This window comes from Cervus canadensis, chromosome 2 (genome assembly GCF_019320065.1).
Source record: "Cervus canadensis isolate Bull #8, Minnesota chromosome 2, ASM1932006v1, whole genome shotgun sequence".
Classification (NCBI taxonomy): domain Eukaryota; kingdom Metazoa; phylum Chordata; class Mammalia; order Artiodactyla; family Cervidae; genus Cervus; species Cervus canadensis.
Window position 1 is genome coordinate 55,723,289 of NC_057387.1, and position 17,175 is coordinate 55,740,463.

A 17,175-nucleotide genomic window follows, 5' to 3' on the forward strand; every position below is an offset into this window, starting at 1 on the left:
AACCTTATTTCAAATGTATACTTAAAAAAAAAACAAAAAAAAACTGAGTCTATAGCGTTTAAAAATAAACTGAGTTTTAAACAAATTAAATAACTTGACCAAATTCACCAAGCAAGGAGTGATAGTGTGGGGCTTTATGAATCCAAAATCTTTGATTAGCTGTTGTGCTGTATTACTTCAATCTGGAGCAAAATATGTAAAAGGGCACCCATGGAGATATTGGTTGAGTGTATAAAATTAAAGGGAAGGGATTGTGTCTTTGCTTAAGATATTATAGCTAGCACTACAGGTGACATAGTATATCATTTGAATTTAAATGATAGTATAAAATTTGTATTAAACTGTAACTACCATCAGTATAGTCTGTGGTGAGACTTCAGAAGCTTATGTTTGAGATATTTTTAATTAAATGCCATCAGAATGTATAAGATTGCCAAAGTCATGTGATTTGTACATACTGTACTATTATATTTTCTTTTTATCCAATTTACCATAATGCAGCAATAATTTTATTTCTAGGTAGTAGGCCTATACCGATTATGTGGCTCGGCAGCAGTCAAGAAAGAACTTCGAGAGGCTTTTGAGAGGGATAGCAAAGCTGTTGGTCTGTGTGAAAGCCAGTACCCAGATATAAATGTAATAACAGGTAATAAATAGATGTTATTTTTATATCCACATTCTGAAAGACTACCTCTGCAGGAAAGAGAATTGAAATACTGTTTTGGTATTATTCTGAAGTCTTTTTTTCCTTCTTTCACAAACACTACTGTGTTATTTTCTATGGGGAGGTACCAAGATATGGTCCCTGTTCTCAAACAGCCAACCTTTGGAAAGAGTAAGACCTACATTAAATTAGCTCCAGTAACTGACAGAAGGAAAAGGGTATCTTGTCTTCACAGAGTGATAAATAAAATGCCATCAGGTTCAGTTTGACTGGTGCATAGGTAATATAAGGGGCATTGACTATCTGGTTAGAGAATTTAGATTTATTTACTAGGCAGAGGGAATCCATCAAAGATTTTTGAGCAGAGGAATGAAATCTTCAGAGATAGTCTTCAGGAATACTTATCTGGCAAGTCTGTGTGATGGATTGATATTAAAAGATAGAAGAGGAAAGAAAACCAGTTAGGATTCTTGGCAATAGTCTCAGCAAAGAGGTGAGAGCAGATGGCATCTTAACAGCAGTAGCAACAGCAGGAAGGAATATAATTAGAAGTATATGAAGACAGGGAGGGCCCAGATAAACATGACTTTGACACCTGGTTGATTGGATTCCATTAGCAGAAATAAGAAAGAGAAAACTACTGCTTTTGGTGGAGAAATGTAGAAAAAGAAAATGAATTGGATTTCTTTTCAAACATATTGAACTTGAGGTGCCAGTTGGAGATCTCAGCGGATATATCAAGCAAAGTTGAAAGTGCTTATCTGCAGCTGAGGAGAGGATGTAGTAGAATGTGAATGGTCTGTTACTTGCCCAGGTGATGAATACAGTTCAATGTACAGCATTGCAAATACTCTTCTAAAACCCTGAGTGATGAAAATGGCAATTTGATGGTCATTGGCACTAGTTATAATGAACACCTTCCAATTGTCTGTAAAGTTTCAAAAGACCAGAACTTTGAGGATCTCCAAACTTTGGAGGCAGGCAAAGAAAGAAGAAACATCTAAAGAGATTGAGAGGACAGGAGTCAGAAAGTTTGGGAAACAAGAAACAATAGAGTTTTCAGGGCAAGGTGCGATGCAGTATCATTCTGTGGAGAGATCATACGAGATGAGAGCAGAAAAAAAGGCCTTTAGGAGATTTTTGATAACTAATCAATATTTGAGGACTATTGGCTTATAATTCCATGTTTGTTTTTTGTTGTTGTTTTGCTTTTTATTAGCAAAGTTTTCAAGCGTAGAATACTATGGTAAACCTTCTTTGTCCATCATCTGGCTTCCGTAATGACCAAACCTGTTTCATTTATACCCCTCATTTGATTCTCCCCAAACTTGGACTGTTTTGAACCATAATCTCAGATATCACATCCTTTCACCTACAGATGCTTTGGTATGTATTTCCAGATTGTCTATGTATTTTGATAGTCTTTCTCTTCTCTCTATTGTCAACTACCATTTTTTTTCCCTTGCTCTAACAATATTTGTTTTTATCTTCTAAATTGCTTTCTTATTTTGCACACAGTTATCTAGGTGAGAATTTGAGGAGGGCTCAACTTGCACATATTAGAGATTTTTAATGATTGAAATCCTTAAAGCCAACTTTTAGCATTGAGACTTTGCAAATAATTGAGCTTCCCAATCTCTGAACTCTGAATGACTGTATTTTCATCTATTATTTAATATACATTCTTGGATAACTAAGTTTCATCCCAAGCATTTTAATCCTAAAAGAAGACAAACCAAAGCACTTTTTTTCCTGTAAGTTTTAGCAAACCAGAAATAATGGTTACTTTTATTTTTCTAATGGAAGAAGATTTATTATTTCTACTAAAAAATGGGTCATTTCTACAAAAAGGTAGATTTTTTTCCCTTAGTAGTATATAATTAACAGAGTTAGCAAAAGACTCATTTTATGAATTTATTAAAGAGAAATTTTACAAATATCAATTCTCAGAAAATTACATTCTGAATAAAAAGAGGTTTTGTCTTAGTTGAAGCCTGGACTTGGAGATAAAAATTATGTCAAATGTGTACAGTTTAAGAAGATGAAGTGATGTGGTTTGAATTGTCAGAAATTTGTAGCATATGCAGAATATATGACAATAGATCAATGAATGTTAGATTTATAGAAGCATTCTTTTCTAAAGTTGAGAGTTTCCATAATTTATGAATTAGATATTTCTTGGCTTTATTCTTTGTGTTCCATTTCATTAAAGTTGTTTTTCAGAAGAACCAAGAGCTCTTTTCTTTCTTGATAAAAGGCCAATGGAATGATTTAAGCTTTGTCTGAGAAATACCATTGGAATTGCAATAAATTATACACAGGGGCTCATCATGGCTCAACATTTGGGGAGTTGGCCAGTAATAGTGTTGCCTCATGTGTTTGTTCCATGTGAACTCACATTTCTAAGTAAACTTTGAAATATAATTAACAGTTCAATAGGTCTAAAAGAGATGTTAATGGAGTGAATGATAGAGTTTACTCACAGTTTAATGTGTTCTTAGTAATTGGTTTGTCTGGAATACAGAATGAAGTACTCCAGACAAACCAGATTTTTTTCAATCAGGTACAAAATTTAAGGTGTAAAATCTATTCATCGTTTTAAGAGAAGATATTAGACAAGTCAGTGTATTTATTATTTAGTGATTATTAAAAGTTTTAGGCAGAGAGAATGGTGAATTTTGTGACTGAGAATTAATAAAATATAGGTACTTCAAACCAGTCTCTGAGAAATAGATGTAGTTTTAGAGATAGAATGCCCTTTTATTTTCAGTGTGGTGATACCTATATTGCATCACAGGGATGAGTAGAATCTTCCTGTGTAGTTGGTCCTTGTGCCTGAAGGTAAGAGGCATATGATTTCATAGTATCTAACTATTACAGGGCAGCTTAAACCGGTTCTTTATTTACCAATAATTGCCTGCTTCAAGTAAATGATAAAAGATATACTGTGTTGCATTAAATAAACTTCATCATAAATTTCCCCCAAGTCTTTTCTAAGTAGCTTCTGTAGCATTAAAGATTGTCACCACAAATTTATTATCTTATGTTTTTTATGTCCCAAAGTGTTTGAAAGATGTTAAGAAGGCAATATGGTTTTAAGATGCCCCTGTCTATCACTAAGTTTTTGAGATACGGCCATATGACCAATTTCTAGATTTATGAGTCGCTATATCTTATATGTCACAATGTACTATAAATACTTCCTCTCTGTATCATTTTATAAAATCTTTTGATTATTTTTCCTGTGAAGTTAGTCAGCATTTATTAATAGAAAAGCAATAATAACCTTAACTTCATTGAACATAATATGCTGAGCATAATCTACGTGCTTAATGTTTGTTATAATAATTCTCCCCTCTTTGCCTTCAGATTATAGTGAAGTAAGTAATCTTGAACCTGGATCAATTTAAAATTCCATTTATATTAATGGTTGTTTGGTATATTACTCATATAAAGGATAATGATATTTGACATATATTTCACTAAGTTATAAAGTTATCTTTTCTGGAGATCTTTTAGATTTTAATTTAATATAATTGCATTATAGGACAAGTCTCAAATTACCAGGGCATATGGAGTTTTATGAGAACTAACAAGTCTTGTTTTGCTGAGGAACAAATATGGAACCTTTAAAAAAAATTATGCCCTAAAGGTTTAGTAGTGTCTTTGTTTGGCAGCTACAGAAAATTGCATTTTCACTTTCTAGTTGTAGATGCTTTTTAAACTAAATGTTGCTATTCATTGTGGGAAACTAATCATAGCAGTAAAGATCACATGATATAAGTTAAGGAATGGGAATATCACTGTATATCTAACAGGTATTGATTATTATTATATGCCAAGCAATTTATATATATTGTATCTCTTTGTATATATCAAAGAAAAAGTTTAGTCAGCATTCTCTTGGTTCCTTCCTGCTATTTCCATCTTGTTACCTTTTTACTATGGAGTAGAAAGTTATGCTATGTTAAGGAGTAAGATTTTTTGGAGGCTCACAGCACAGTCTTATACCTCCTCTTTCCTGTTTAATATCATCATCAGAATACTTGAGCATTTTCATTTATTCACTAAAGACTTTGATATCTTACCTATGGTTAGATTTCCAGCTGAAGTCCTGCCATCATTCTGAATGACTTTAACATACAAATGACCAATCTAGTACACTCTACTTATCTAACCTAATTATTATTGGGTATCAACTGATAGCTTAAACTCTTTCTTGAAACATTCTTTCCTTTACTGCCTTGATAGCATATTTGCCTGTCCTGCCCCCACCCCCATCCTGCCTCTACTTACTGTTCACACTTCTTTAGCCATTCTTCCCTAGTCACCTTTGGAAAATTCTCTTCCTGATGACCACTTAAGAGCTGATTGAAGATTGGGATGGGGGGTGGGGTGGGAGGGATATATGTATATTTGTAGCTGAATCACATTGTTATACAGTAGAAACCACTACAACATTGTAAAGCAATCATCCTTCAATTAAAAATAAATAAAAATGAATTTTTTAAAGAAGAAAAAATTTTATTTAAAAAGAGCTGATTGATGTTCTTCATCATTTTCTCTTATTACTAGGCCTTCTCATATCACTCTATATTACCTCCTTGGCTTCCCTGGTGGCTCAGATGGTAAACAGTCTGCCTATAGTGTGGGAGAACCTGGTTCGATTCCGGGGTTGGGAAGATCCCCTGGAGAAGGGAATGGCAAGCCACTCTAGTATCCTTGCCTGAAAAATCCCATGGACCAAGGAGCCTGGCAGGCTACAGTCCATGGGGTCGCAGAGTCAGACATGACTGAGCGACTTCACTTTCTTTCTTTCTCTCTCTCTCCTCCTTGATAATCTCAGTCATTCCCAAGGTTCTAGTTATCAAGTTTAAGTTGATCATTCTCAGATCTGTGTCTCCAGCTATCTTTTTCCTGAGTCTCAGATTTTTATATCCAGTACCCTTGAATGTCCCATAGATAACTTAAGCTTAATATGTTCAAAATGAAACTCCTTTCTATCCCCTAAAGCATAGTTTTCCTCTTTCCTCCTGTTCCAAGTAATAGCACTATTATTCACCTAGTTGCTGAAGCCCCAGACCTAGGAAACATCCTTACACTTCCTTTTCCCTCAGAATAACAAATATATTTTTGATTCAGCAGTCCTGTTTTTGGAATTTGCCCTATGAACATGCCTGCATATATACAAAATGTTGATGTGCAAGGTTATTCATTGTAGCATGTTTTGAAATAACAGAAGATTAGAAAGAATACAAGTATCTGTCTGTAGCCACTGACTAGATCAAAAAGTGGGGCATCCATACATTGGAATACTGTGATGTGGCTGTTAAAATGTTTGAAGAAAACTTCTGTGTACAGAAAAGATGGCAAGGGTTATGGCAAGGATAGGGCTTCCCTGGTAGCTCAGCTGGTAAAGAATCCACTTGCAGTACAGGAGACCCTGGTTTGATTCCTGGGTCAGGAAGATCCCCTGAAAAAGGGATAGGCTTCCCACTCCAGTATTCTCGGGCTTCCCTGGTGGCTCAGTCGGTAGAAAATCTGCCTGCAATGTGGGAGACCTGGGTTTGATCCCTGTGTTGCAAAGATACCCTGGAGGAGGGCATGGCCACCGACTCCAGTATTCTCGCCTGGAGAATCCCCATGGTCAGAGGAGCCTGGCAGACTACAGTCCATGGGGTCGCAAACAGTCGGACATGACTGAGTGACTAAACCCAGCACATGGCAAGGATAAAATGTTAAATGAAAAAGTATATATACTGTCTTTTATGTAATAAAGGAGAACAAATAGTAATATATTATTAATATTTATATTTGCATAAACAAATGCTGGAAGGATGCATAAGAAACTAATTTACCATTGTTGTGTTGTTTAGTTACATCTGACTATTTTGGAACCCCAGGTACTGTAGCCCACCAGGCTTCTCTGCCCATAGGATTTCCCAGGCAAGAATACTGGAGTGGGTTGCCATTTCCTTCTTAGGGGATCTTCCCGACCCAGGAATTGAACCTGAATTTCCTGCCAAGAATTCTTATGAGCCATAGTATTATCAAAATTTAAAAGATTTATCAGATGGGAAACTTCCTTTATGATCATGTTTAAATTCAAATTGGGCTTCCCTCATAGCTCAGTTGGTAAAGAATCCACCTGCAATGCAGGAGACCCCAGTTTGATTTCTGTGTCAGGAAGATCCACTGGAGAAGGGATAGGCTACCCATTCCAGTATTCTTGGGCTTCCCTTGTGGCTCAGCTGATAAAGAATCCACCTGCAATGTGGGAGACCTGGGTTCGATCCCTGGGTTGGGAAGATCCCCTGGAGAAGGGAAAGGCTACCTACTCCAGTATTCTGGCCTGAAGAATTCCAATGACTCTATAGTCCATGGGGTCGCAAAGAGTTGGACACGACTGAGCGACTTTCACTTTCACTTAAATTCAAATTAAGCCCTCAAACTAAGTTCTCAGCTAAGCTGAGAGCATTTTCTAAATCAATATTGTCTATATTTAGGGTTTTGCTGTCAGAAACGTCTATTTTTTTTTCTTGTGATCACATTCTAGCCTTTAGCTACTATCTTAACCTACCTTCCTTTTATGTAACATCTATTATCCTTTCCTGTTTCCTTTACTATAGCTGTATCACCTCTTCGTTCATAACTATTTGTGGTGTGTTTGAAATAGACTTACCTCATTCCTATCATAGTGACACACTTGTTGTTTTCTGTTCTTGGGTTTTGGTTTTAGAAATGATTTTTCTCTTCCATAGTATAACATTGGAGATTATCCTGACTAGTCAATATGTGTGTTTAAGCCATATCTTCTATATTTAAGAGGAAGTACATTTTTATAGCTCACTTATTTGCAAGGGTTTATGAAAAGTCTGGAAATTAAAAATCCATATAATTGGAATAATTTACAATTAATATTAGTATGCCTTATTTTCTTTTGTTTTATACACACTTAAAGGAGCTTTTTATAAAAGGAATTTACTTTATGAACAAGCCTAATATATATGATAATTGGATATTATGCATGTGCGTTAACCATGTTAATAAACATGGTTTCAAAACAAAAAGTCAGTTAATGAAGCAATTTCTAAGAACACAAATTGCAAGTGTTTTGTTACAATACTTTTTACATTTCTGCTTTTATTGTTTTCAGAATGTTAAAAGTTCACCGTAATGATACTTTGAAAAAAAAAATTCTCCACAGCTTTTTATTATTTCACTCTAAAGAATAATTGACATCTATTTCTGGTTTGTTTGGTTTCTGAAGGTGTTCTTAAGGATTATTTAAGAGAACTTCCTTCTCCTCTGATAACAAAGCAGCTTTATGAGGCTGTATTAGATGCAATGGCAAAAAATCCTTTGAAAATGTCATCAAATGGTTGTGAGAATGATCCAGGTGATTCTCAGTACACTGTTGGCCTTCTGGATTGTCTGCCTGATGTTGAGAAGGTAAGCACCATAGATATACATTCTTCCTGAAACAAACCATATACTTAATGAACTGAGTACTTAGCTCCAGAGCTACAGATAATTTTTTAGTTATTTGACATTTGTAACGCTAATGAGTTTTAGCTCTACCTTTGCTAAAGACTAAACAGCGTAAATCTAGAGACTGCTTCTTATATAGAATAAATCTAGAAAACAATTTCATCTCTTTCAAATGTGATATTAACCTAGGCATGAATACTCCTGATAAGTTTTAAGAGTATTGTTATTTTACTATTAAAATGATATGTTTATAATTAAAAGTTAGGAAGATACAGAAAAGAATGGAAATTATAATTATCAATATCTAAAGGCAATATAATTAACATTTTGGTTTATTTCCTTTTATTAATAGTATTTTAAAAATATGGTAACTGTTTTGTGTACATGACTTAGCCTCAAGACTTAGCGCTCACCACCAGTCTTTCCTTCCTCCTTGTCTCTTCCCATTTGCCCCCTTCCCACAATCTAAATCACATACCAGTATCTTCCGGTATGCCTGTAAGAGAGGGAGGATGACTGCGCTTGCAGAACTAATCTTAGCCTAACTTTAGCTGTTGTTCCTTAAAACAAAAGGGAGAATAAGGGAAAGAAATATGGCCAGGCTTATCCAGATGAGGCCAACTTTGCCTATATTTCTTATCATGTGAGAGTGGAAGGTCCAAGAGTGGATAGAAATACTTTAAGCCCAATACCTTCATGCACTAGTTTATTTTAGTCATCTGAATGGCCTGTGCTCTGTCCAGTTAGATTAGAAATTTCTATTCCTTTGGGTGGGAGAGAGGAATAGCTACAAAGAGGTAGGCAGAAGAAGGAGGGTGGGGTGAGGGGGTAGAAATATTCCTTCATCAATATAAGGTAAAATTATGTATCATTTTGCTTATGAATGAAGACTCCAGTGTCAGGGAATTTAAATCACTTGCCCAAGATTATATAGCTTTTTGGGTGTTATAGTCTATCATATGAATCTAGGCCTTTCTGGCCTTAAAGCTCACACTGTTAATATTCTTTCCAAAAAGGCTGCAAAGTATTCCATTGAATGGATTTGACAATTTATCATTACTTGTTTGTATAAAATTTAGGTTTTGAACCTATTTGTATATATTTGTCCACAGTTTTCTTTTCAGTTAGAATTACTTATTTAGATTAGAATTTCAGAGTGGAATTGTTGACTTAAATGTTGTGAACATTTTGAGGCTGTTAGTACGTGTTTTCACATTACTTTTCAAAATGGACATAACAATTACATTTTTTGGCTGATCTTATTTCAAGGACAAAAAAATTTCTTATTTTAGATTGCGTTTCTTGGTTTGCTATTGAGATTGAGCCTAATATATTTAACCAGTGTTGTGTGTGTGTTAACAGTGTTAACCAGTGTGTGACTGGTTTTGATTTCAGAATATCAACTGTAGTCTACTCTAGATCCATTTTGCTCCTGATTCCTTCCCTTCATAGCCGAACACTGAGCAAATGTTTGTTCTGGCAGTTATCACTTCTTCACCACTCATTTACTACTCAACAAACTGTTATCTGGCTTCCTACCCCATCTCTGTGGATCTGTTCTTGCCAAGGTTACTAATTATCTTCTAATCACCAAATCCAGTTGTCACTTTTGGCTCCAGAAATATTGATAATATGTCATTTTAATTTTTTAAAATAATTTTTAAAAGTTACAGATTATTATTGGTATTTATTTCTTCAATTATGAAGAGGAAATTACATGCTTATTTTGTTAAATGATTGATCATATACCAGTATATTAAAAACATTATTTCTTTTTTTAAATTTTTAAATTTTTATTTTTTTCATTTATTTTTATTAGTTGGAGGCTAATTACTTTACAGTATTGTAGTGGTTTTTGTCATACATTGACATGAATCAGCCATGGATTTATATATGTTCCCCATCCCGATCCCCCCTCCCACCTCCCTCTCTACCCGATCCCTCTGGGTCTTCCCAATGCACCAGGCCCAAGCACTTGTCTCATGCATCCAACCTGGCCTAGTAATCTGTTTCACCATAGATAATATACATGTTTCGATGCTGTTCTCTCGAAACATCCCACCCTCGCCTTCTCCCACAGAGCCCAAAAGTCTGTTCTGTACATCTGTGTCTCTTTTTCTGAAAAACATCATTTCTTTTTGTAATTGCTTAAACTTAAATAACCATTCACTTCTTAAGCAAATTCCCCTTACTGGTTTCTTCACGGATTAAAAAAATTTTTTTCAATAATTTTTTTTATTTCTATTCTTCCCCTTTCCATTGTTTATCTACTTAAAATATTTATTAATTAAGAAGTGCATTGGCCTTCTTCCTAATCTGGATCACAATAGAACCTGGCCATGGTAACCTAGATTTTAAAATGGTGCCCCCTACTTACGACTACAGGATTTCACTGAACTTAAAAATGAATATTCTGTGATTCCTGCAGTTGAAGTGGGGAGTCCTAACTACTGGACTGCCAAGGAATTCCCTCAAGATACCTAATTTAATGATACCTACAAAAACCTGGATATTTTTGGTGGCCATTATTTAGCCAACTATAGATACCTAATCTTATTAGTTTTTTGTTTATGCTTTCTGTATTTCTGTTTGTACAAATGATTAGATACATGTATGTTTTCTCATTTCCCATTCTTTCTTACATAAAAAGTGACATAGTATGAAAACTAAGATCCTGCATGCCAAAACAAACAAACAAATAGGTATCTTGAGATGGAGAGATTATCTGGGATTATCAAGGTAGGTTCTAAATGTAATCACAAGTATCCTTATAATAGATGGGGAGAGGGAGATTTGACTACAGGCAGATGAGAAAACAATGTGATGAAAAGAGGGAAGCAGAATCAGAAGATGTTATATTGTTAGTTTTGAAAATGGAAGAAGGGTCCCTGAGTTGAGGAATGTAAGGAATATAGCTCAAGACCCTGGAAAAGACAAGGAAACAGATTCTTCCCTAGAGCTTCCGCAGGAGTGTGCCCTGCCTGCTGACACTTTGATTTTAGCTCCCTGAGACTCCTTTCAGATTTCTGGCCTCCAAATCTATCAGAGAATAAATTCATGTTGTTTTCAAACTTAAAAAAAAAAAAAAAATTCTACCCTAATCCCCTTTTCATCACAGCCTTTGCTGTTGTTATCTGTTTAGAGAAGGGAAGAGAGGAAAAAGTTGATGGCATATTTTCTAAGAAACTCCAGCTAAAATTTGGAATTCATTCGTGAGCATTTTAGATAATGTTTATTTTAACCATTCAATGAATCAAATCATGTTGTCAAAACCTAAGTGTCCTGTGTAACATTTTATTAAAAAAAAAAAAATGTGTTTCAAGTTCCAAACATCCAGCTTAAAAATCTTTGAAACAACCTTCTAAAAAGTGATAGGTTGTTTGTCTATATTTCCTGCTATAAATTGTGTCCTTGAATTTATCCCTGTTTGACTATATTAAGTGAAATTTAATTCAATTTAGGCAACTCTAATGATGTTGTTGGATCATTTGAAATTGGTGGCTTCTTATCATGATGTGAATAAGATGACTTGCCAGAACTTGGCTGTGTGCTTTGGACCAGTATTATTAAGTCAGAGGCAAGAGACTTCCACCCATAACAACAGAGTCTTTACTGATTCTGAGGAACTTGCGACTGCTTTGGATTTTAAAAAACATATTGAAGTTCTTCACTACTTACTTCAACTCTGGCCAGGTAAATGATTCAGTGGAATTATTTTTCTCTTACAATGATATCTCTATAATGATAGAATTAGCTAATCATTAAATATGCCCATGTATGGTTGAAGAAAATCTTTTCTAGATTTTGCTTTTTAAAATAGTATGAATTGATAACCTGCCCTTTAGATTTCTCCATTTAAATTTTCTGCTTTTGCTGATACTGTTGTAGACATAGAGATCAATATATACGTTTTGGATTTGGTCAGCTCTGGGTTTGACTCCTTGTTGTATCCCTTATTAGTCTGACTGTGGGCAACTTCATTAACATTTTAGAGCCTCAGTATCACCTCTGTCATGTAATATGTTAGTAATATATTTAGAGAATTGATAGGAAGATTAAATTAAAAAAATATGTGTGTAAGGTGCTCAGCACAGCTCTTGGCACATAATAGGTACTCAGTAAATATTAATATTTTTACTGTTGTCATTTTTCTACTTAAATCAGTTCTTCCTGACATCTTTCATGTATTCATGGTCATTCTTCAAATTATCTAGGCTTGAGTGGACAATTACCTTCAGTTTTTCTTGTCCTTCCCTTATTCAATAAGAAAAGACTGACAATTATTTTCCTAACATATCTCTAAAGTATTTTCACAGCTAAAAGGAATAGGTATTTAATTAGATGTTTTAGAAAGAATCCCTCTATTTAGGTTCTAAAATTTTCTTACCTGGTAGTAACTCCCACTTGCCTCCCCTATCCTGCATAGGACCAAGTGTGAAGGTACTTCAATGCTAAGGGTAGTACACAGTGTTAAAAGTGCCTGGGCCCTGGAGTCAGGCTTGGATTCAGATCCGATTGTAGCACTCACCAGCAGTGTGGACTCAGGCAAACTTTCTTAAGCCTCAGTTTGCTTCTCTATAAATAGTGCCTACCTTAGGGTTGTTGTGGAGATTGGCATAAAGGATCTAAGGAAATGAGCAGAGAGCTTAGCATAAAGTCACTCCTCAGTAAATGTGCTTATTTATTAGTCTTCCCTGGTGGCTGAGTGGTAAAGAATCTGCCTGCAATGCAAGAGATGTGGGTTTGATCCCTGGGTCGGGAAGTTCCCCTAGAGAAAGAAATGGCAACCTGCTCTAGTATTCTTGCCTAGGAAATCCCATGGACAGAGGAACCATGGGGTCCCAAAAGAGTTGGAAACAACTTAGTCACTCAACAAAAACAACTCTTTTGTTAATGTATATGAGAAGGATAGACTAAATAAAGTACAAAGGACTGAGACTTCCCTGGTGAGTCAGCGGCTAGGAATCCGCCTGCCAATGCAGGGGACAGGGGTTTGGTTCCTGGTTTGGGAAGATTCTGCATGCCTCAGGGCGGCTAAGCCCATGCATCACAGCTGCTGAGCCCGTGCTCTAGAGCTGTCGAGCCACAGCTGCTGAAGCCTGCATACCCTAGAGCCCGTGCTCTGAGACAAGGCAAGCCTCCACAGTGAGATACCAAGCACCACAAGGAGAGAGTAGCCCCTGCTCGCTGCAGCTAGAGCAGGCCCGTGTGTGGCAGCAAAGACCCAGCACAGCCAAAAATAAATAAATACAAATAAATACATATTTAAAAAAGACACAAAGTATAAAGGATTGCTTGATTTAGTCTTTTTACAAAAACTAATTAATTTTAAAAAGTGAATTAAAAATTAAGCTAATAAAAATGTTCAACTTTTAAATTTGGAAAGTTAGTATTTTTGTTTTCTTTTAAATACAGTCTTAAAAATCATTTTCAAATTATATTTTAGCTGAGTTAGTATGTATTATTTATTAGTTAAAAGTGCTGAATGAAGATGTTCTGATTAATTAGTCTGATTTCTACATTTGGTACCCAACATAAGGGATCACTCGGATTCAGGTTTTAAATGTGTGTTTCCTAGCTTTTCCTAGAACTGTTTTAATTTGAATAAACATGAAGAATTGGGAAAGGAGCTATCTTACCATTTTAATCAAATGAAAGTTTGCTTGCCTGGAGATACTAAGTTTATTACCAGTATCTGAGTTCTTTTATCATTAATTCTGTATCAGAAGCTAATGTCATTCCATTATTTTGTAACAGTCATCTTACTGTTGGATTTAGGAGCAAAAATTTATGTTGTATGTTTTAGAAAAAAAGGTTCATATTTGAGATTCACTGTACAATATTTCAATAACAACCTTAAGCAAGGTGTCCGAATATATAGCACCTTATTCCAAAGGTTTGTGTGGTTGGAGCTGCCCCCTTGTCTATAACTTGTTATTTTTCTTCAGTTATAATACATCAGACAAAGTATAGAACAGGGCAGAAAGTTGAGAGGAAGTAGGAGTTAGTTTTGCCTACCAAAGCACTTGCTTTTTGTTTCAAGAAGAGGCACAAATCAAGTGGACATAGTGCACTTACTGAGCCTGAGAAAATTGATGATGACATAGAAAATGGGCCATGGCATATTACTTGCTGAATGACTGTCCTTGCTATGTGTATCTCATTTATTTTTCTTGTTGGTATTTACCCTACTCCAGAAATAAAAAGAATTGGTTCCACCCTTTCCAACCTACCTTCCTTCTTTTTAACTTCCTTAACTTTTTGTTTTGTGTTACTTTTTGTTTTTTAAATTTTGGGCAGTGTAATTTACTTTGTTTTAATAATTTGAATATAATTTACTTTGAGCTTTTCTTCTTGAAACATCTTGTCTTCAAAGTGATCAGTTAGAACCCTGGTATACTGGCACTGAAAGTTAAAAGTCAGCCTGCCAGTGGCTTTTCAGATTCTTCTGGCAAAACCCTAAGTTCTTTGGAAGCAGCTTTGGGGCCAGATTGGCAGCAGGTGAGGGAGCAAAATGGAAACATATTTCTCTTTTGATCAAAACAGTCTTCTTTTCATCTCTTTTATGTACTGGGATTTTAGAAGGTAGTTGCTTTTAAAAAACATTAGTTTTCTGTCTCAAGAATATTGAAAATTAAAGATAGACTACCCTTTCACTTTATAGATAGGAAATTAGCTTTAGAGAATATACAATTCTTAGACCAGCTGTTTGCTACATCACATTTTCTATGACGAATAGATTTGGGACAGGGCTTTTGTTTTTGGAAGAGCTATCAATTTTCCCTAATTCTTTTTTTTTTTTTTTTTGGCTGTGTAGCTTGTGGGATCTTAGTTCCCTAGCCAGAGATTGAACCTGGGCCCTTGGCAGTGAGAGGACTGGAGTCCTAACTGCTGGACTGCCAGGGAATTCCTTCCCTAGTTCTTTTTGGTTCATTTTTCTCACTAGGCTAAGCTTCATGAGGTCAAGGACTACATTTTGCTTACCTCTACATTTCCAGGTTATAACAGAGTACTTGGCAACAACTAGATACCCAATATATTCTATTAAGTAAAGTAATTATGCCCAAGGTAGTTATACTATAGATAAAAAGCTAATAGAGTAGTGATTAAAAATATAAATCTATTGGTAGAAAATAAGAAAATTAAGTTTCTTAGTAATTATCATTATATTTTGAGAATTTTTTAACAACTTTCTAGATTGTATTTTCATCTTATTCTTTTGAAAGTGAGTAATCAGCAGTGCTAGGAAAACCAGAATTTTGGGGGGTAAAATTAACCATTTTATCAGCATATGTAATAGGAAACCCGTTTCACCACCAGTAGTTTAAAAAGCTAGTAAAGTTGATTTTTTTAGAAATTTTGGTCTAAAAGATATAAAATACTATAGTTGGTTTTTTGAAAGAAAGTGTTAGTTGCTCTGCTGTATCTGATTCTTTGCAACCCCATGGGCTGTAGCTCGCCAGGCCCTCTGTCCATGAACTTCTCTAGGCAAGAATACTGGAGTGGGTTGCCAATCCCTTCTCCAGGGGATCCTTCCAATCCAGGTCTCCTGCATTGCAGGTGGATTCTTTACTGTCTGAGCCACCAGAGATATAAAATATTATAAATTGGTTTCTTAAATATTTTCTAAGAAAATAATGTTTGAACAGGGACTTGATTAAGCAACTTTAAGCCGCTGGCAACAAAATAAATGTGGGTTTTTGCAGGTGAATGTCAGAAAATACAGACAAATTAAGACAAGGTCAACACAGAGTCAAAAATGTTTTACTCTGGTTGGATCACAAACCAGATGACCTCAAGGTTAGCCTAGTACTGTAATGGGTTGGCAAAAACAACAGGCATGACACTTAAGCGCTCAGAATAGGAACAGCACAGAAAATGAAGGGGAAAAAGCAAGGAGACTTAGTGAGGATAAGCATCTTCAGTAGAAGGATGAATAATTAAACAGTGAAAAAATTCAGATATCCATTCTGCAATGGCATATGACACTCTCTATTAATACTGTTTTAAATACCAATTTAAAGTAAATATCGCCATTCCTTTCATGGCTCAGCGGGTAAACAATCCACCTGCAATGCAAGAGATGCAGGAGACACCCAGATTTGATCCCTGGGTTGGGAAGATCCCCAGGAGGAGGAAATGGCAACCCACTCCAGTATTCTTGCCTGGAAAATCCCATGGACAGAGGAGTTTGGTGGGCTCCAGTCCATGAGTCGCAAAGGATTGGACACAACTGAACGGCTAACACACACATTCCTTTAAAGTAAATATCAGACCTTTTTTTTGTAGAAAATTTTAGATCAAGAGCTTTTAGCTGTTCATAGTGATATGTAATAGCCATCATAAAAATGCAGGTAAACAGAGATATTGAAAACATACCTATATACAGTTATCAAGTATTTTAATAAAATCTAAGTTAAAAGAAATCTTTCAATCTCTGAAAATGTTATATAAATCACTGTACATCTGGAAAACTAGAACCATATACATGTCTGTATTATTCTTTAATTATCTTATTTTATTCAGTAGGAAATGAATATGTTGGAGAGTGTAAAGTTGGTATGTTGTCACTGATTATATGTTCCCTTTATCTTAGTGAAGGGAAGTATATAAATGGAAAGGCACTTATTAATGGAGAATAAACAAGCAGAAATAGAAAGGCATTATGGACAATTTTTTAATAGCTGTGCCTCAACATTTAAATTAAGTCCATTCGACAAGTGTTTTGTTCAGTACACACAAAAGAGTAAGCTGTAAAGTCTTGATTTGTTATGAAATAATGTGTGTCTACCTGCTAATCTGTTTGGCCAGTGCAATGCATATTATTAATAATAGAAGGAATTAGTCTAAATATGAAGAATGTTATTGGAGATTGTTAGATTCCTAACCAGAATGAGAAAATAAAATATCTGTACTATTTTCAGGCAATAAATGAAGACTGTTATTAGCTAATGCTGTATAATCAAACTCAGGTAACAAGTGGACAAGTCTAGATTTCGTGCATTTTATCAAAGTGAAAT

The 17,175-nt window shown here is 35.2% G+C and overlaps 1 protein-coding gene across 4 annotated transcripts in view; it reads left to right on the plus strand.

Annotated features, from left to right (window-relative positions):
- Positions 1-17,175, plus strand: part of SYDE2 (synapse defective Rho GTPase homolog 2) — a 45,226-nt gene that overhangs the window by 18,738 nt on the left and 9,313 nt on the right. For 2 of the 4 annotated variants that reach the window (XM_043460795.1, XM_043460794.1), the window contains exons 4-6: positions 520-646; positions 7,935-8,116; positions 11,617-11,848. In XM_043460795.1, coding sequence (XP_043316730.1) covers positions 520-646; positions 7,935-8,116; positions 11,617-11,848 — 541 coding nt within the window. Of the gene's footprint in view, positions 1-519; positions 647-1,883; positions 2,051-7,934; positions 8,117-11,616; positions 11,849-17,079; positions 17,128-17,175 lie in introns of those variants that run through there. The other 2 variants (XM_043460797.1, XR_006268111.1) reach the window with 2 other exon arrangements.